General features: G+C 38.5%; 2 protein-coding genes and 2 long non-coding RNA genes across 5 annotated transcripts in view; 3 read left to right on the top strand and 1 right to left on the bottom strand.

Annotated features, from left to right (window-relative positions):
* Positions 1-1353, top strand: part of bin3 (bridging integrator 3) — a 32172-nt gene extending 30819 nt beyond the window's left edge. The window contains exons 10-11 of the transcript XR_013283543.1: positions 511-622; positions 931-1353. The gene's annotated coding sequence lies outside the window, so the exon portion shown is untranslated. The remainder of the gene's footprint in view (positions 1-510; positions 623-930) is intronic.
* Positions 45-18040, bottom strand: acsl2 (acyl-CoA synthetase long chain family member 2). 2 transcript variants are annotated; one of them, XM_077521457.1, is made up of 20 exons: positions 17951-18040; positions 11983-12224; positions 11787-11901; positions 10474-10538; positions 10273-10374; positions 9726-9825; positions 9428-9606; positions 9310-9342; positions 7341-7392; positions 7185-7258; positions 6821-6898; positions 5533-5667; positions 5329-5463; positions 3284-3452; positions 2322-2410; positions 1992-2108; positions 1744-1887; positions 929-1030; positions 782-853; positions 45-603 (listed from the first exon to the last, which is right to left on the bottom strand). In XM_077521457.1, the coding sequence occupies exons 2-20, from the start codon at positions 12220-12222 to the stop codon at positions 463-465; spliced, it is 2142 nt and encodes a 713-aa protein (XP_077377583.1). In that variant the 5' UTR covers positions 12223-12224; positions 17951-18040; the 3' UTR covers positions 45-462. The 2 variants fall into 2 exon arrangements, with proteins under 2 accessions (XP_077377583.1, XP_077377582.1); XM_077521456.1 differs by lacking the exon at positions 17951-18040 and adding an exon at positions 15901-16093.
* Positions 1377-4022, top strand: LOC144018856 (uncharacterized). The gene is made up of 4 exons (XR_013283544.1): positions 1377-1434; positions 1730-1908; positions 1979-2126; positions 3277-4022. It is a non-coding gene; the product is annotated as an uncharacterized LOC144018856 (long non-coding RNA).
* On the top strand, positions 4207-14177 carry LOC144018857 (uncharacterized). The gene is made up of 4 exons (XR_013283545.1): positions 4207-9632; positions 9716-9792; positions 11800-11923; positions 12010-14177. It is a non-coding gene; the product is annotated as an uncharacterized LOC144018857 (long non-coding RNA).
* Positions 18041-18140: the final 100 nt, after the last annotated feature.

The raw sequence follows: 18140 nt of genomic DNA, 5'->3' as shown, positions 1-18140 counted from the left end.
AAAAATAAAAAGGGGGGAGACCAAACAGGTGAGAAGTGTAATTTGTACGTTCTGTTTATTGAACTAAACGAGTCAGTAGTGTCCACTTATTAGACGCAAAAATGATATTTACAACACATACGTGGCTGCCGCTTGGTTTCAGTGGCTCACATGAGGTTTATGAAACCAAACGAGGGCAAATTCACAACAAAGGGAAGAGGAAGACTTGTTACAAGTGAGACTTGGAAAAATCCTGGAAACAAAACATCAAGTGATGAAATGTGTCACTGAAAGTTACAAAAAAAAGGTTTTGCCATTTTGTAAGTACAAACACCAGCAGCAGAATGACACTTTTGGTCCCATTAGATAGGAGAATAACAATATACACATGACATTTTGAACAAACGTGTGGAAATTAGTGGAGTTAAACGTATTTTTAGGCACTTGCTCGACGTTTCCAACGTGACCCCCCTTTCGCCTTCCTCACACGGCCGTCTTGCCGTACATGTCGGCTATCTGCTCCTGGAACAGCCGCCGGATGTCGGCGCGTCGGCTCTTGAGCGTGGGCGTGAGCAGGCCGTTGGCCACGCTGAACGTCTCCGGGTGCAAGTGGATGTCTTTCACCTGGAACGCAAGCGGGCAGGTCAGTACACTGGCACTTTGTTCACACTAGCTTCATGCTAACACGAAATTCAAAACTCCATAGACGGGCTATTGACACTAGCATCAATGATGCCGTCATTATAAAACATTTAAATAAGTGAAACACAAAGGGTGGAACATAAGGTGATTGGTTCCTCACTTGTTCAAAGGATTTAAGGCCCGCCTCCTTCCCAATCGCTCTCATCTCCTCCAACACTGCCTTCCTCACATCCTGGGAGAAATACCATCATTGACATTTTAGCGACAAGTGTGGCAAAACGTGAATAATATTTCTTGTATTACTTACAGGAGTTTGGCACAGTTCTTCATACGAGTCTGCAAAACCTCGCTGCCTAGCCCAGGCCACAAAAACCTCAGGGTCGGGGACGACTATGCCTACCAGATAAGACTGACCACAGGGAAATAATCAATTAACATGTTTTTGTTTTGTTCTTTTTTTAAATTTATTTATTTATTGTAAAGCACCTTGAAACTTTTTTTTGAAAGGTAGGTGACACACACACATACATTATATATCTTTTACATATACTCCGATGTATTTTGCATCCTCTGGAGATCTTAAATGACCAAAAATATCTTGTTAAATCATAAATCACTTAAACATCTTATAAGGCTTTACCAAACGTGTAATAACAATAAATAAATAAATAAAAATATTATGGGGATTTTAACCCCTAAAATGTCAGTTTTATTACATGAATTATTGAGGGTTTTTTTGGGGGGGGGGGTTGGGGTTGTTGTTTTTTTAAGGCATGACAACGCCCCATGATTTGGCTTGCTACATCCAGGAAGGTAAGTACCGGTAAGTCTAAGTAAGTTTGGATTGGCCTTTCTACTGCCCCCTGGTGGCCAAGGAGAAACCTATCATTACTGTATGTTTTTATAGTGACTATTTTGAATACAGTCCCAAGATAAATGCATATGAAATGTACTTGCTATATACTGTAAATAATCTGCTGTGAGTTATTAGCTAATTTTTTATGGTAGGGTGATGGTGGCGATTAAGTCTTCAATATGTCAAACATAGTAATGCACTTGACAAATCTATTTTGTTGCTTATTTTGTATTTTATGTACTGTTTTGCCAGATGTGCAGCCCTACCTGTAAACTGTCTCCGTGCACAAAGACCTGAAGCACAGGCGTGCAATGCGTGTACACGTTTTCGATCTTCTCCGGTGCGATGTATTCCCCCTGTGACAGCTTGAAGATGTGCTTCTTCCTGTCAATGATGCGCAGGGTCCCGTTCTGATGGCAAAACGGCAACAGGTGAGTGTTGATTGTTACAAAATGACCAACCAAAGTTACAAAAAACAAAGCTGACGGTCTTGCGTTTTAGATTAAATACGTACTGGAAGCCACTGGCCCACGTCTCCGCTGTGCAGCCAGCCGTCGCCGTCCAACGCTTGTGCCGTCCTTTCGGGGTCCTTCAGGTAACCTCGGAACACGCTTGGACCACGGATACAGATCTGCACAGTTTAGCCTCGGTAAGAGTCTCTCTCTAAAAGCTTTTGTCCCTTCCAATTGAATGCATTGATTATTCGTCAAGTTAGTGATGGGGGGGGGGGAACGCTTTCTCACTTATTTATTTATTTATTTTTTCCACTGAAACCTTACAAATGGGAAGTGTGGCAACTTTTTACAGTCTATCCTCCACTGTAAGATGTTTGCTATCATCTCACCTCTCCCTCGCCGTTCTTTGCAAAGTAGTTCATGTCAGGGATGTCCACCAGCTTGACCGTCGCGCAGGGCAGAGGAGCGCCAACGTGTCCTGACAAACATGCACTATAATGTGTCACCGGACGTCCATGGAAAAATATTTACCATGCATAATATGTATGTATGTAAAATAACTCTAACAAAAATTTGAAAAAAAATAAAATAAAAAATTTGTTAATAAAACAAAACAAAAAAAATAGAGTGCTTTATAAAAAACAAGCTAAAACTGCATTTTAACATTTATCCTGTAATTATTAGGGCTGGGTCTAAAATATCGATATACCAATATCGAGTCCATGTTCCTTAGCCCAATATTGATTCATCAAAGCATGAATCGATACTTTTAATACAGCTTTCCCCCCTGTAAATTAATGTGCCAAATACCTCCCTAAAATAAGTAATGTAAGAATTGGGGGGGGGGAACACAAAACGTGGATGCATAATTATGTACTATGGCTGTGTCTCTTATATAAAATCTGCCACAAAAAATCTAAATGTGTGTTTTTGCCACGTTATTTAAATAGCACAGTGGTTAAAAGATTTCAATTATTATTTATGGTTTTAATCAGGTCATGTTCAATAAAACATACATGATTAATGTAACTGTACTAGTTTCAATTATAAATGTAAATATTCATATTTTTACTAATGCACCAAGTAAGAGAAATAAGTCTCTGCTATTTTGCAGCATTGCTGCTTCTGGGAATGTCTTTCATATAAAAGTCAAATTGGTACTGCATGAAATCCTGAATTTAAAATTAAAACAAAGACTTTTTGAAAAATAAAAACTAACAAACCCAATGTAAAAACTAAACTAAATGAATTTTAAAAAACAAAAGTCAAAACAAAATAAAAAGTAATTAGACAAAAAATGTCAAAAATGTTTTTTTTTTCCTTGATGGATTTGCCGGTTGTCAGGCCTAACCTGCGGTCCAGTCTCCCGGCATGGAGAAGGTGCATCCCGCCGTGCACTCTGTCTGGCCGTAGCCTTCAAAAATGAGACATCCCAGAGTGGCTCGGAGGAAGGAGAGCACCGTGGGGCAAATGGGCGCTGATGCGGTCAGGGCGAAGCGCAGATTTCCTCCAAAGTTGGCCTGCAACAAAAAGCAAGCCATGTGATTTTTTATTTTTTATTTTTTGAAACCAACAATAACCAGAAGAAAATCCCACTTCAACCACAAGCCAGAGCATATTTTTTCCCATCGACCTCCGCCGAGCCAAAATGTTGAGTTGCCAGCGTGCGCGTGTCTCCAATACACGCCCACAGGCGCAATATGCTGCGCTTGCTTTTGGCAACCGCTCGCTGGAAGAGCTCGGCGAGCATCTCAGACTAACTTCTCAATACAACATGGTGGACGCGCTGCAAGCTGCTTCGTGCTCGCTCTCTCGGAAACACATTGGTCAGGAAAATGTCCGCTTAAAAGCTGGAGGGAAAACATTGTTTGATTCATTTCTGAACGTAATCGAGCTAGTGCATGTTTAGTGCTGAATTGGCAGCTTGCTTCAAGATGTTGGGGCAGAGATGTCATTTTTTTCCAAATATTTCTTAAAGGGATACTTGACCCATTGACCAATTTTCAGCAGTAAAAAGTTAATATTTTTTTCTATAATGAATGTGGTAACTTCATTATTTTTCATGTACAATTAATACCTTTAAAAAAATAAAAAAATAAAAAAAAAAGAAAGAAAAAAAAAAGAGTAATTTTTCTACTTGCTGTCGATTGATGATGACATCCCCTGTGATGAGGAAGTAGGTAACGACCAATCATGGCACACGTTTTTTTGGGTGTGGTCAGTAAACTGAGACATGATTGGTCGTTACCTACTTCCTCAGCACAGTTGGTGACATCATCAGTCGACAGCAAGTAGAAAAATGACTCTTTTTAAAGTTTTTTTTTTTTTCTTTTAAATAATGAAGCTATCAAATTAATTCTGGACAAAATATTAACTTTTCATTGCTGAAAATTGTTCAATGAGTCATGTATCCCTTTAAGTTTTTTTTTTTCTAGATTTATCCCCATTTACTCTTTTCATTTAAAAAAAATGCTTATTAAATGCTTTTTAGCATATTTTTTTTTAAGATTTTTTTTTTTCCAGGTTACCAAAAAAAAAAAAAAAAATGGGGGTCAAATTACCTTTTATTATGGTTACCCAACTAAAAAAATAATAATAATAATAATAATAATAATAATAATAATAATAACGTAAAAAAGAAAATTATTTAAAAAAAAAAAATTAAGGTAACCGAATAAAAAATTTAAGGTAACCTACATCTTATGTAACTTTAACTCAAATTATAATTACAGTGTTCCCTCGTTATAAGGTGGGTCACTTTTTGTGGCCTTAACTGTTTTGTTTTGTTTTGTTTTTGTTTTGTTTTTTGATGCAATGGTGTATGCTTTTTTTTTTTTTTTTTTTAACAATAGTGTACCTTTTTTTATTTATTTATGAAGGATTGAACACAGAGAATGTTTAAGCGAGAGAAAAATGTAAATTCCTCTGTGAAAAAAAAGCGTGTTAAGTGTGTGGTGAGGTGTTTCACAGCTGTAAAACATTTATAATAAATGTCAAAATTAAAGCTGGGTGTTTCACTTATCATGGATATTTTATATTATATATTATAACCGTAGCGATGAACGAGGGAACACTGTATAGCGAAAACGTCCTTTGTTTTCGTCTTGAGCATTCAGCATTCATTTTAAATGTATTTATTTTTGATATTTCAGTCCAGGAGAAGGAAGGCCAATCATTTGAGAATTGTAGTTTACTTTCTTACACAATACTTAGTCACCTTTTGTTTTATGTTGCACTCAACAAATATTCCATATATTTAAAAAAAAAAAAAAAATACATAAACATAACAGTAAAACTAAACTGAAGCGAAACCATACAAAATGGAGAAGGCAACATCTGATCCTCGATCGACTTCTCTAATAATACGTAATGAGGTCGTCGATTGTCTCCGCTGACCTGAATCCTGTTGAAGACCAGTTTGTCCCAAAGACTGTTGTTGCGTACGACGCCGCTGCTGAGCTCGGCCTGCTTCCTCCTCACGGCGTAGTGAAGCAACGCTCGCCTCAGCGGAGACGTCGCCGAGCCCAGGATCTGGACAGGGAGACGACTTTTTTAAACAAATAAATACATAAAATAAAAAGATGCAACTGTAAAACCCACCTTGTCGTAGATGCGGTTCAGCACTCGGGGCACGACGGGGAAGAAGGTGGGCTTGAGTGTTTTGATGTCGTCCATCAGGAGGGAAATGTCCCCTTGGTAGAAACCCACTCGAGCTCCGTGACAGAACATGGACACCTGACACGGGAACACATTCAAGTAAGGCTCATTTTAATTTTTCAACAGAATGCACTTTTTTCAAAGGATAGAATAACAGGATGTTTTAAACTCCTATTAAAAGACTCTCTTGCACTACTGAAAGATTTCATACACACTACTGGAAAACCCTCACAGGCTCACACATACTACAAAACGCTCTCAGGTTACTACTGATAACCTCTGTCACACCACTAAACTCACATACTATTTAAACACTGTTAAGCACACTAGTAAAATGCTCTCATGCTAACTACTGAAATTATCTCACACACACTACTAAAATGCTCTCACTTTTTTTTTTTTTTTACTTGTATTCATTCCCCCTATACCCAATTGTTCTCTACTGAACGGAAACATTCATACACACTACTAAAATGCTCTCATACGCAGTTCTGAAACACTTTCTCACACACTACTTACCATCAAGCACACCCTCACAAACTACTGAGAATTTTTTTCGCTCTTTACTGAATGTTCTCACTTTCAGCTCAAATGCTTTCACGCAGAACCACAGAAACGCTCATACCTGTATATGTTACGGAAATGCTCTCATACACAATTGAACCACTTTTTCCACACAAAACTACCGTAAAACACCCTCATTCAAGCTACTGTTTCCCATACAACCATTCTCACACAACTACTGACATTGTTTTCGCTCAAATTACTGGAAGGCTCTTGCACTCAACTGAAACACTCCCACACACCACTGAAAAACTCATGCCCCACGGAAATGCTCTAATATAAACTACTGAAACACTCATATGCACCACTGCAAAGCTCTCACACACATTTAATTTTCTTTTTTGCTCACTCACAAGTGAAATGCTCACAGGCGTTCTGTTTTTTTTTTTTTTTTATTCACGTCTGCACACTACTGAACGGCTCTCACACACTACTAAATCACTCTCACACTCACTACTGAAATGTTTTTGTTCACACACTAATTGAAACGCATTCACACGTTATGCCCTTTCTGGCCCTTCATAGCCTCCCCGACCGACATCTTGCTACTTTTAACAGCGAACCAGTTGCGATTGAATCAACGGCGCTTTTGCTGCTCAATTGCTTCAGGCCACAAGTAATTAACAATCAATCAGTTAATTGATCATTAGTCTTAGGATGATCCCACCTGGATCATCCTCTCAAACATGTGTGCCAGCGGCAGGTAGGAGATGGAAACGTCTTCTTGTCGGATGACGAAGGATCCCTGGCAGAGGGAAAATAACGAGAGAAACGTTTCAGTCCCCCAGAGAGACATGAAGCCTGAGAGGCAATCAAACATCTTGTATGTTTATTTTGTTTTTCTCTTGACAGCAGACTGTCTATAAAGCGGCAATTAGTTTAAGCAGCTCGCAGCCACAGGGCCAATCAAACACTCAGTTAATCATAGCATTACACACAGCGGGGAGGAAATCGAGGGGGGTGGGACAGACACCAAGCAGACATGAAGAGATGCTGTGGGAGGAGGCGGGATGGAAGACAGACAGACAGACCTCCAGGATCCTAATGACGGAGGAAGTGTTGGAGGCGATGTTGCCGTGGGTGATCATGGCTCCCTTAGGCTTGCCTGCACGTAAACAAACGGAGACATTAGTGGCGCGTCCCGTGCGCTTTGGGCTCGTGAAAACGCTGCTGTGATTGGGCGCTACCTGTGGTTCCACTGGTGAAGCAAACCACGGCCAGATCTTGAGGCTGGGGGGGCTAAAGCGCAAAGAAATAAAAGAATATCAATACAGACCACCTCCACTAACTCCTGAAGCGTACACTGCTAAACTTAATAGCTAATTCTGATTTAGTGCCTGTATCTATTGTGGGAACACTAAGATTTTTTTAATTTTTTTCCACACACAAATGGTGGTCAAATTTTAAATTCTTCAAAAACTGAGGGCATTAGAAATGTGCTTTAAAAAAAAATATTAAAAAAATTTGTTGACCCTGTCTCAATTTTATTTGGCCGTTTTGATGGCATTCAGCTTTTAATGACCTTTCCACTAACTCATTTGCTCCCAAAAACATATGTTCTATTTTAAACGTTTTAAGTGTCCCAAAGACATATTTATACGTTGTTGTTTTTTTATGCTGGAGCACACAGAAGGCTTTCATGCAGCCTCTCAACTGCAACGGTTGACGAAATGGTAGTTATTACACAAACGGCCAGCAGGTGGCGGCAGAGCAAAGGAGATCAACCAGGGCCATGTTGAAAAAAAGCTTAATTACTCACAATTCTACATAGATTTGTGAATAATAATGAAACTTAGCTATATTCTAATGCTAATTGCTGCAAAACAGAAACAGATGAAAGAAGAGACTTTAATCTTTCCTTTGGTAGGTTCCATGTTTTTTTTTATAGCAATAGAACACAATATTCTGTGGGCCTTGTAAAATCAGTCAAAAGGGGATTGCTTCTGTGAAAATGGCTGGGAGTGAATGAGTTGAGGATGTAAGGCAACGTCATTCTCCACTCTTGCTCCCCTCTCTGGTGGGGTTCCCCAGGGGTCCCTTTAGGTACCCTTTTATTTGTCATCTACATGATTTTCCTTGACGAGAGTGCTGACTTTCACTGCTTATGGTATGTCTGTTATGTCACGATAGGGCTGCTCGATTATGAAGAAAATATTAATTACGATTAATTTTGTAATAATTGAAATCATGATTAGGACAATCTTTTTTTCTTTTTTTTTTTTTTGGTGCAAATGTTTAAACATGTAAAAATATAAAAATGAATACATTTATTTGAAACACTAAAATTATGCAAGTTCCTTTTGGACCGAACATGATTTATTAGTCATTTTGAAATTAAAAAAAAAAAAAAAAAAGTGCAACTATATTAATTTAAACAACTCATTAATAATATTTTATTTTTGTTTATGATTATGCCGATTTGGTAATTGTGGAGTGTCATAATTGTAATTGAATTTCGATTAATTGCACAGCCTTATTTGTCGATTATTTTTATTTTTTTTTAATTTTGTATTTTCACCATTTTCTGGCATTTCTACAGCATTGTTTTGAGTTCAAATCCCACGTGACATGATGAAATATCCGTATCAACTAATTCAGCCAATCAGAGAGTCTCTATTAGTTTGTCAGTCCATGACTGGCGATTGTATTCTGTCAGTTGATGCATCGCGCGCAGCTCAGTTTGGAGTTTCCCATGCTAGTGGAGTGGGCTCCTGATAAGGGTTATGCATATGATACATTATTTAAATGTGTTTGTGTCGTTTTCAAAATGTGATTACTGTATTTGTGTTTTCTTCGACCTGTTGCCCCCTTTTCTCTGGGAAAAAAAACATAATTAAAGTTAGGGTGACTTTTCATGGATTTTTGCTACTCGTGGTAAGCAGGGCCTGACGTTTTGAGATAATGTTATCTTCAATTCTTGGTTGACACTTGACAGCAGATCTCCATGTCCGGTTTAACGTAAAAAAATAAAAATAAAAAAAAACATCCACCAAAGTGTTTGGTATTGTATGTGTATGTGTACATGTGTCAAGGTCTGATTGACATCTACAGCTTTACTGTTATAATCCATATCTCAACATGAGACTAAAACATGCAATTGTGTCACTCATAATGTATAAATCCATTCTGAGAGTCTTATCCTAACTGAAAACTCACCAAAGGCTCTTTGAGGTTCTGCCTTCCCAGATGCTGCAATATGCACAAGAAGGATGAGCGTACATATGAATATGAATGCAAAAAAAAAAAAACGTGTGAGTGCACGGTGCCCGCTCACCATGAGGTGTGTCAATTTGAGAACCTCCACCTGGCAACCCCTCGCCCTCTCCACGAAGGCCTCGCTGAAGTCTTCGAAGAGAACCAGACAGGAGAGTTTGGGCGTGTCGCCCTTCTCCTTATTCTCCAACAGGGAGGCGGCCTTCTCCTCGCGGTCGCACACCACCAGGGAGATCTCCGCTAAAGTCCGACGCACAAGCACGGCTGTGAGTTTGATCCATTTAACAGTATCTCTTAAAAAAAATGGACTCTTATCCTTCTAATCTTGTGGTTTTATTTCTACACTCAGGACGTCTTACCCAGGTGAAGAATATGAATCATGGCCTCCAGCCCCAGTGTGTCATACAGAGGAACCAGGGCCATGGAGTAAGTATAGCAGGCCAGCTCTGTAATGATCCACTGCCACCAACAGAGGGAGACAAAGCAGCACTTTTTATCAGTCAGTCAGATAATCCTTTCAACGTGAAGAAAAATGTCAGCCAAAGCAAACAAAGACACTGGGGGAAAATATAATTATGGTTTTGGAGCTAATCTCATGGTTGAAATAGAGCAAATAATAGTTTTGCCCTTTTTAGTCGGTGAAAATGGTCCTGCCTGTCGTGTATAATAGAAATGAAGATTATAGCAGACGACTTGAATGAGTAATGGCCGTCTTGAGACACACAGTCACTGCCTGCAGTCTCCTCTCGCCGTGTATTGATTTATAAAAGTAAATACATTTTAAGGACACAAACAAGCTGCCAAAATCAATGATGCCCAAACGACAAACGCAGAGTCTATGATGAATATAATACTTTATCTATTTTTTAAAGAATAATTCCATAAAAACATGCAAGCATACTGTACCTCTGGTCTGTTCTGTGCAAATATACCAACAAATTGCTCTGGGTTGGGCTTGCAGCCTTTAGTCAGCAGACCAGAACCCAGCACCTGTGCTCGTTCGGCCACCTGAATGGTCCAAAAGGCAAAGTGGATCAAGAGGTTGCACACAACAATGACAACAAGAAGAACGTGAGCCGGTTCAGGATATAAACACGTGTGTCATACCTCCGTGTAGGATATCCATTGGTAGGGTTGGCCCGGCTTCCTAAAGCCAAGACACGGGGCATTACCTAAAAAGTAACACCAAAGTCCATTTACTGGCAGTGGTTATTTGAGTCAGTTACCAACCACATTTTGAAATATTTCACCTCAGGACACATTTTGTTTTTTTTTTGTTTTTGTTTCCACTGACATGTACAGGTCATAGGTCATATTTTTACATTCTGCCCTCTTTTCACAGGGATAATCCGATATTGGGCATTTTCATTAATATTGGTATTGGCATTTATTTATTTATTTTTAATCTGACGGCTGATATAAAGTAAAGCTAAAACCATTTTAATCTCAGGGAACTATTTATTTAAATTTTCACTTAACTTTATAAGAGATGTTGTTGACCTTCTGAACCTTTTCTTCAACATTAAAACAAAGGAAATGTGTTTCCAGTTTCCATTTCATGTTTTTCAGATGTAATGAACCCTGAGCACCCTGAACATTTTTTCTTTAGAAATTTAAAATGAAGTATATTGTCTAAAATAAAATAGTAATAATAAAAAACTTCTACATTTTGAAAAATTGTTCAATAATCATTAAATGTTTTAAGACATTACAACAAAGTCAAGATTAGCATTTATATGTAAAAAAAAATAAATAAAATTGACACCAATATATTTTCCTCATTTTTACTGAAAATGATTATCGGCTTCAAATATCAGTTATCGGCCTCCTTAACTACTAAACAAAAAAAACATATCTATCTCTAGTGTCCATATCGACTGCATGTCAAAATGCAGTCCAATAGTTCTTGATTTATAGGAGTACCTCTCCTGAGATAAAACCCATTACGCGGTTGAACAAAATGCTCCCATTGGCTCCTATGTTTTGTTTTTCCCTTCAGCCATTCAATTGAAGAGGCTCTGAAGGTACAGATTGATGTTTGAGTGATGATTTTGTAATCAATATATCAGCTCAAATATATCTTTCAATACATCCCAATGTCGCAATGGCCTTCATTCCGCTTACCCTGATGACCTTCTAGGGCCCAATCACAACTGATTTAATTTTGCAAACAGCAAACTGGGTCGCTGATGGGGAGCCATCTGTAGGATTGATACTGCAGGCTCAAATCTAGATGGGCAAATTGGTTATTGATTCATCATGTCCTGAAGAAATGGCCCAAAATGCCATCTAAACTTGTTTGCTATCTAAAGAAGGCTGTGAAGTGAGTGATGGGAAGTTGAGCTCCATGACGAGAGGCGAGGTTACACCCTGGACTGGGCAAAACAAACAATACAATGATGACTTATTGAATGTCCCACCTGCGATCCTCAGGCCTCTCTGGAACATGTCATAAGCCGTCTTGGTGTCGTCATGGTAGAACTCCAGCAGCGAATCGTCTTGAAGCAGAGCCGATCGCCTGCAGCTGGGATCCCCCTGCCGCAACAACACTACGACAGTAAGATCCCAAAGCAACACCGAGCCGAGCACATCCACGCATATCGGACACTACCGCACATTGACGGCTACGGACTGGGCCTGAAGGTCACAGGGAGGGCGCATGGGGCGCGGACGGGTCACCAGCCAGTAAGCGGTGAGGGAGGCGAGCGCTCCGATACCCAGCAGGGACAACGAGGAGGACAGCGAGAAGGACGAAGGCAGGGATGGCAGCAGACTCCAGTCTCCAGCCTGGTCCGATTCGCTAACTTTAAGTGCTACGTTGGATCGAAGTGACTGTAACCACTCCTGGAAATGCATAGCTGAATCATAACGAGAGAAAAGGACATTTAGTTCACGAAACATATTTGACTTCCAAACTAGAGGCCTTAGGCAATTAATAAATAGTAAGTATTAAATATCAATTATTATTATTATTATTATTATTATTATATTAGTAGTAGCATTGTAGTATTAAATAGTTAATAATTTCCTGGACAGTGTTCCCTCGTTTATCGCGGGTTCATGTTTCGCTGTTTTGTGGCTTTTTCACAGCGTGTTTTTTTTTTTTTTTTTTTTTTAATGTGCTTTTTGGCTTGCTTATTTTTTGCACGGTCGTATCTCTCGAATCCTACGTCCGACCGGGGAAGTACGGTCTCAACAAGACCTTTCCAACAGTGTCTGTCCCGTCACTCCATGACATTGCATGCCTGAGATAGAAAATACTTTTCATGGAAAAAAAACAAATGATGAATGAAAAAGCATTCATAATAAACTAAAAGTCACACAAAAACGAAAAAAAAAAACTTAAAAAAAAAAAAAAGAAAAAATATATGCTGTTGTATAATAAGTAAATTTAAAAAAATTGTAATGGAAAAATTAATGTAAATGGAAAAAAAGGACATATATGATGAATGAAAAAGCATTTATAATAAAGTAAAAATCATATAAAAACAAAAAAAACAATAAAAAAATATATATATAATTAACGGGATTTTTTTTTTTTTTTTTTTAATTAAAGCAGATTTCCATTATCGCGGGTAGTTTTTGCAATACCCGATATAAACGAGGGATTCATATAATTATTTAATCCTAGACTTTCAAAATAAATATTTTTTTTTAATATAAAATTTAATTTAAGAATTGTATTTATTTATATCTATATTTATTTTTACATGTTCATGTTGAGGAAGTCACGAAAGTGAGCTCTGAGAAACTGGGTGAAAAGAAATAGCGAGTCATGCAGGGACACTCACTTGGCACTGCACAACATCTACAAAAAAAGACAAAAAACTGGAGCAACACCAGGAAGTACTCTTGAAACCAGTCGCCCCCAAATCCCCACCTCCCCTCACTCGGCCATGTCGTGCCACTTTTCTATCCAAAGTGAGTCGAGCGTCACCCTGCTAGCAAGATCGGCGGAGGGGGAGGAGCGGGTGACGACCCCTCCTCCCTACCCCCGTTTCACCATGTCACTATATATTGTTTATATCCTGACTGAATAAAAGAGGATGACCCTGAGGGAGGGGAAAACACGTTCATTGAGACTATTTAGTGAAAAATCTGATCTCCCGCCACCTCAGGTATTTTTCCCTCATAAATGAGCACACACAAACACCCCTTTCGACAACCTTTCACCCACTTTCTTTTTCGCTCAGTAGGGGAGGGAATGCTTTACAACTGCTTGCCTCTGTGGGCAAAGCGGTGCCCACACTCGGCTTGGCTGGTTTCAGTCAACACAGCCATCATTTACATGCCAGAAACAAAAGTTACGTCACAATTTACAGGCTGTCTGCAGGTTGAACTTTTTTTTTTATTGTTTTCTGTGACAAAATAAGAATCGAAACTTCCAGAAGGAAGGCTTGACCCGCTTCTTTCACAAGATAAGTTTCTTTCTAGCTTTTTACATTCTTCATTAATCAGCAGTAGCGCATGGTTTGGTTTGACAAAAAACAATATTAAAAGCAACACATCTGTTAAAAAGGTGAGGTTTTCATTTCATTTGTGAAGTTCTAGCACCCTCTGGTGGTTAGTTTATTAGTGCAGTTTAATTTTAATTAGGAATGTTTAGACCACTGTGGTGGTTATAATGCCCATAAATCAGTTGTACTAGCAAATATATTTTTTAAAATCTTAAATAGTTTTCACCCACTTCAGCTGAACACACCATTGTGAACTACGTACATAGACCATGATCCTTTGCACCCCTGAGCCAATAGGAACACATGACATGATAGAACCAAGCTTCTATCTTTGTCACTGCTGGTATTATGTGCAAAAACACAATATATACCCCACCCCCCACCCCTTTGAGATTTTTATTTTATTTATTTATTCATTTATTCATTTTTCAATTTTTCACAATATTGTGAGCTTTTTTGTTTATCTGGAGCCTCACCACAATAGTGTAGTAATAATATTGTGACTTGAGGTTGATATTGTGATATTTATGGTATTGTAACCTATGTATATCGTTACGTTACATCCCAACATTTTAGATGAATATTTGGAGCAGTAGTCCAACCAAGCTCACGTAACAGACAACCTCTGAATGATTGTAGAGCAACGTGATTTGTTTTGGCATTTTTAAAACCTTTGAACAGATGATATTATAAACGATGAAGTGCCATTTCTTAGGCTAATTCATTTTGGAAAACCATATTTAAAACTCTGTAGGGGTATGCTGACATCTCATATTAGCAGAAGAAGAAGAAGCACAAAGTAACCAAAAATGACAGTTTACTGTGACAACCACCCCACCCCACCCCTATCTCACCACAACTCTCTCTCTTCTCTCTCCCATTCATAAAGACTATTGTCAAGACCTAGACCGGCACCATTGTCTCACAGCTTTGACTCCCGAGAAAACATGAGACAGTAATCATTGTCATTCTAATACGATGCTTTTTCTAATACAATGACACTTGAGAATAGGGCTGCACAATATATCGAAAAAATATCGATATCGCAAAGGCATGCAATAAGTTGTATATGGAATTTTATGCTTTTTATATGAATTTGACCAGTCAGATGCTAACTAAAATGTGCATCGCCATTCAATAGTTGAAAATTATCAAGACATAATTACAATTAATTAACTAAAATTTCATTAAGGTTGCTTATTTTGCCACACAAAAAATGTTTTTCTTTCATTAGGTAATAAAAATGAAATTTCTTTAGGTACATGTTAAATATCGCAATAATATCAATATCGCTATGTTCAGCAAGTATATCGCATATCGCATGTTTTTCCAATATCGTGCAGCCCTACTTGAGAAGGTTGTAAAATTTGAAATTAACCCGACACTTGACGTTTGATTAAAATTAGGCATTTTGTAATTTGCATTTGAGTCAGTTTGTTTGATTGACGATGGGGAAAGTTAACAACCAATTCATCAGTTAATTGTTGTTTATTGTGTTACGACTTTCAATGGAATGGGAGTCTATATTTCTGAATGCTCATTGATCAGAGGCGGCAAAGTAGTTGAGAGAGAATCTGCGCTGATTGCGGATTAGTCCATTTTGCCTCAAGTGCTTCAAAACACAATCAACAATTAATCAAGTTCTTGAAACAGAAAACTTTTCATTTTTATGCTAATTCAAATATGCTATTTGAGCAAACCTAACTTCAGTCAGCAACAGAATTGAATTACCATGCAGTCATGTGTTGCCTTTTCGTTGGAAATCTGAACAAATTGCAGGTCAACAAAGGTCACAGAACAGATGTGTGGTCTATCTTGGAAGTTCCACTGCAATTTTCTAATAAAGTAACCAAAATATTAGAAACAACTCTGTATTGTATGCAGCACCCAGATGTACAGTAATTACTACTACTGCATGCACAATTAGTAGAACATGATACAACAAAGCAAAGCCACAAACTTAAACCCGCACAAGCCGAGGAACAATATGTTCTGAAAACATACCAAACACCCCTTAAGCGTTTCTCAAATAACCCTAAACTTATACGGCCTCCTTCGACTAATTATGCGGCGTTACCTTTCATCTGAGAGCGCCGGGAACTCCAGTGACTGCAGCCACCTTGTAAATGACACAAAACCCAACAAAACACACCAATGATATCCTGCTTGAGCAACACAATAAAAGCAAAGAATGCAGCTTCCCGGGCAGACGTGTAAGAGCCTGAGGCAACCTGCAGGTCTGTGCACATCCACTCATGACACAAGTGCAGATATCACGTTCAAAATCACATTTGCAAGTCATTTATAATGCGATACTTTCACGTACGGATAAAATGACCATGGAGTAACACTGTTTACAGTAGCCATCGCTTTGAAAAACAGATTCTTTATTCAGTTAAGAAAGTTTAACTCTTTCTTAGAACATTGCCAGTAGTTTAACTTTGTACTTCTATCAGAGGCAAAGACAATAAATGTCCGCCTAACGTGAATACGAAAGCTGCATAGTAGCTGACTGACAATGAGTGCAATCCTAGGGAAATCCTCCCCCTGACCCAGAAAACTACAGGAGGTGACACCGGGAGGGGGTGAGGCTTTTAATGGGCAAAAGCGGCAGCAACCAAAGGACCAGCTGGAGGAATGAACTCTGCGCTCTGTACACCCACAGCATAGTGTGGCCGAGGGGAGATGAGGTAGCCGTTACAGGGGACAAGTGAAAGCTGGGGGGGGAAGAAAAAAAAATGGAATGCTCCATGTTTTCTAACTGTGAATCCCAAATGAAGAGTGAAAACCAGACACACTTGGTAAAGTTTGTCTTCGTGAGAAGGGAAGGACACATTGACTGGTGAAGCAGAAAAAATTCCTACATGCGGAGAAGAAGCGCCACCGATGAGTAGTAGTTATTTTTACCTCTTGATGTGATCCAGGGACTAGCAAGTTTCATTAAAAAAAAAAAAAACTGTGATGGAAAAAAAAGAGGAGACTAACAAGTTGTCATTGTAATATCATTCAAATATCAATATCACGGGCACACACATGGATGCAGTCATGGATGGATGAATCATAGTTTAAGTGAATTAAAGAGAAAATCGCATAGGCCCTAAAACACAGAGCCCTGAGGGACACCAGAATTTATGAATAAAGGAGGTTTGGGAGATTACAGTTATAGTATCCCTAACATAGACATTTATGATCTCAGCTACATCAATACTAGTCATTGGAGAATTAATATTCAGAGTGCATTACTAGTGAGTTACAAAGACAATGCATACATTTCTTTACGAACTCAATTTAGGTGGTATGATGACATTCTGCGTGGTTACTTTGGTCATTAAGAAACAATTAAGGAGGGGGGAAAAGTTAATTGGGGGAAATTAACTTCAAAGTGTTTACTCAACTCTGCAAGCAGCCAATCAGCCCTGTTTCGAAGTCCCCTCAAATAACGATATGAAACCTCGACTTTTTAAAACTATGTTAAACAATCAAACCGGTTATCGGCCCCTGCCTATACAGTTAACGGTAGAACTTGGGGACCTGTTACTCTAATTTATATATTGTTTATAGCTTTAGTTCCACTTTTATTTATTACAAATGAATACTATATTCTTAGGGAGTTGCTTTTTGAATTTAATTCACTATTGCAGTCTTGCAGAGTGACTGTTCTTCTTTCTTGCTGTAGGTATGTATTTAAAATTATCTATCATTGGTTTAATTGAAATTACATGTATCAAAACTACTAAAAAGCCTAAGCACAATAAAGTGTTTAATAAATACTTTTCTGACAGTGGCTGTCAGTATGGCAGAATAATATGGATGCCATTGGCTGGTGCAGGTGTACCTAATGTAGTGACCAGTGAAAAGTGCATGGCGTAAAGTTGAACCGTCTAATCGGGTATTCGATAAACGAACCTATTAAAAGCAACGTCAAGTGGTTGTTGAAAAAAGAAGTTTGTAAACACAAAAGGAAAGTTCGTTTATCTTCCAGGGTGAAGTTAAACTGCAGCAGGCGACGACATACAGCCACAAAGCATCAACTTTCCCAAACATTCGTGAAGAAATGAAGTCTTATTAGGGCAAAATAAGAGGGAAAAGGATACCATAAAAACGAGCAAAGAGCAAAAGTAAATCACCTGTTAGTTCCGAGCTCCGTACTTGATGGCTTCGCGCTCCTAAACTATTTTACGCTCATCCATCGAAATCTGCTCACTCTTAAAGTTAACGCTGATCAACTGTTTGTTTCCTGTCACGACTTTCAAATTAAAAGCTTAATTAACTCGAAATGGAAATGGTCTTTTGAAAATAAAACAATATACTTCAGTA

The sequence above is a fragment of the Festucalex cinctus genome, chromosome 5 (genome assembly GCF_051991245.1).
Source record: "Festucalex cinctus isolate MCC-2025b chromosome 5, RoL_Fcin_1.0, whole genome shotgun sequence".
Taxonomy (NCBI): Eukaryota; Metazoa; Chordata; class Actinopteri; order Syngnathiformes; family Syngnathidae; genus Festucalex; species Festucalex cinctus.
This window is presented reverse-complemented; position numbering and strand designations above follow the sequence as displayed.

Coding starts and splice junctions, on each gene's coding strand:
- acsl2 (XM_077521456.1), bottom strand. CDS start 16,072: ATGTGCACAGACCTGCAGGTTGCCTCAGGCTCTTACACGTCTGCCCGG. Junction 9,343..9,427: donor TCAAATTGACACACCTCATG/GTGAGCGGGCAC, acceptor TGCATATTGCAG/CATCTGGGAAGGCAGAACCT. Junction 3,453..5,328: donor TGGTCTTCAACAGGATTCAG/GTCAGCGGAGAC, acceptor TTTTTGTTGCAG/GCCAACTTTGGAGGAAATCT.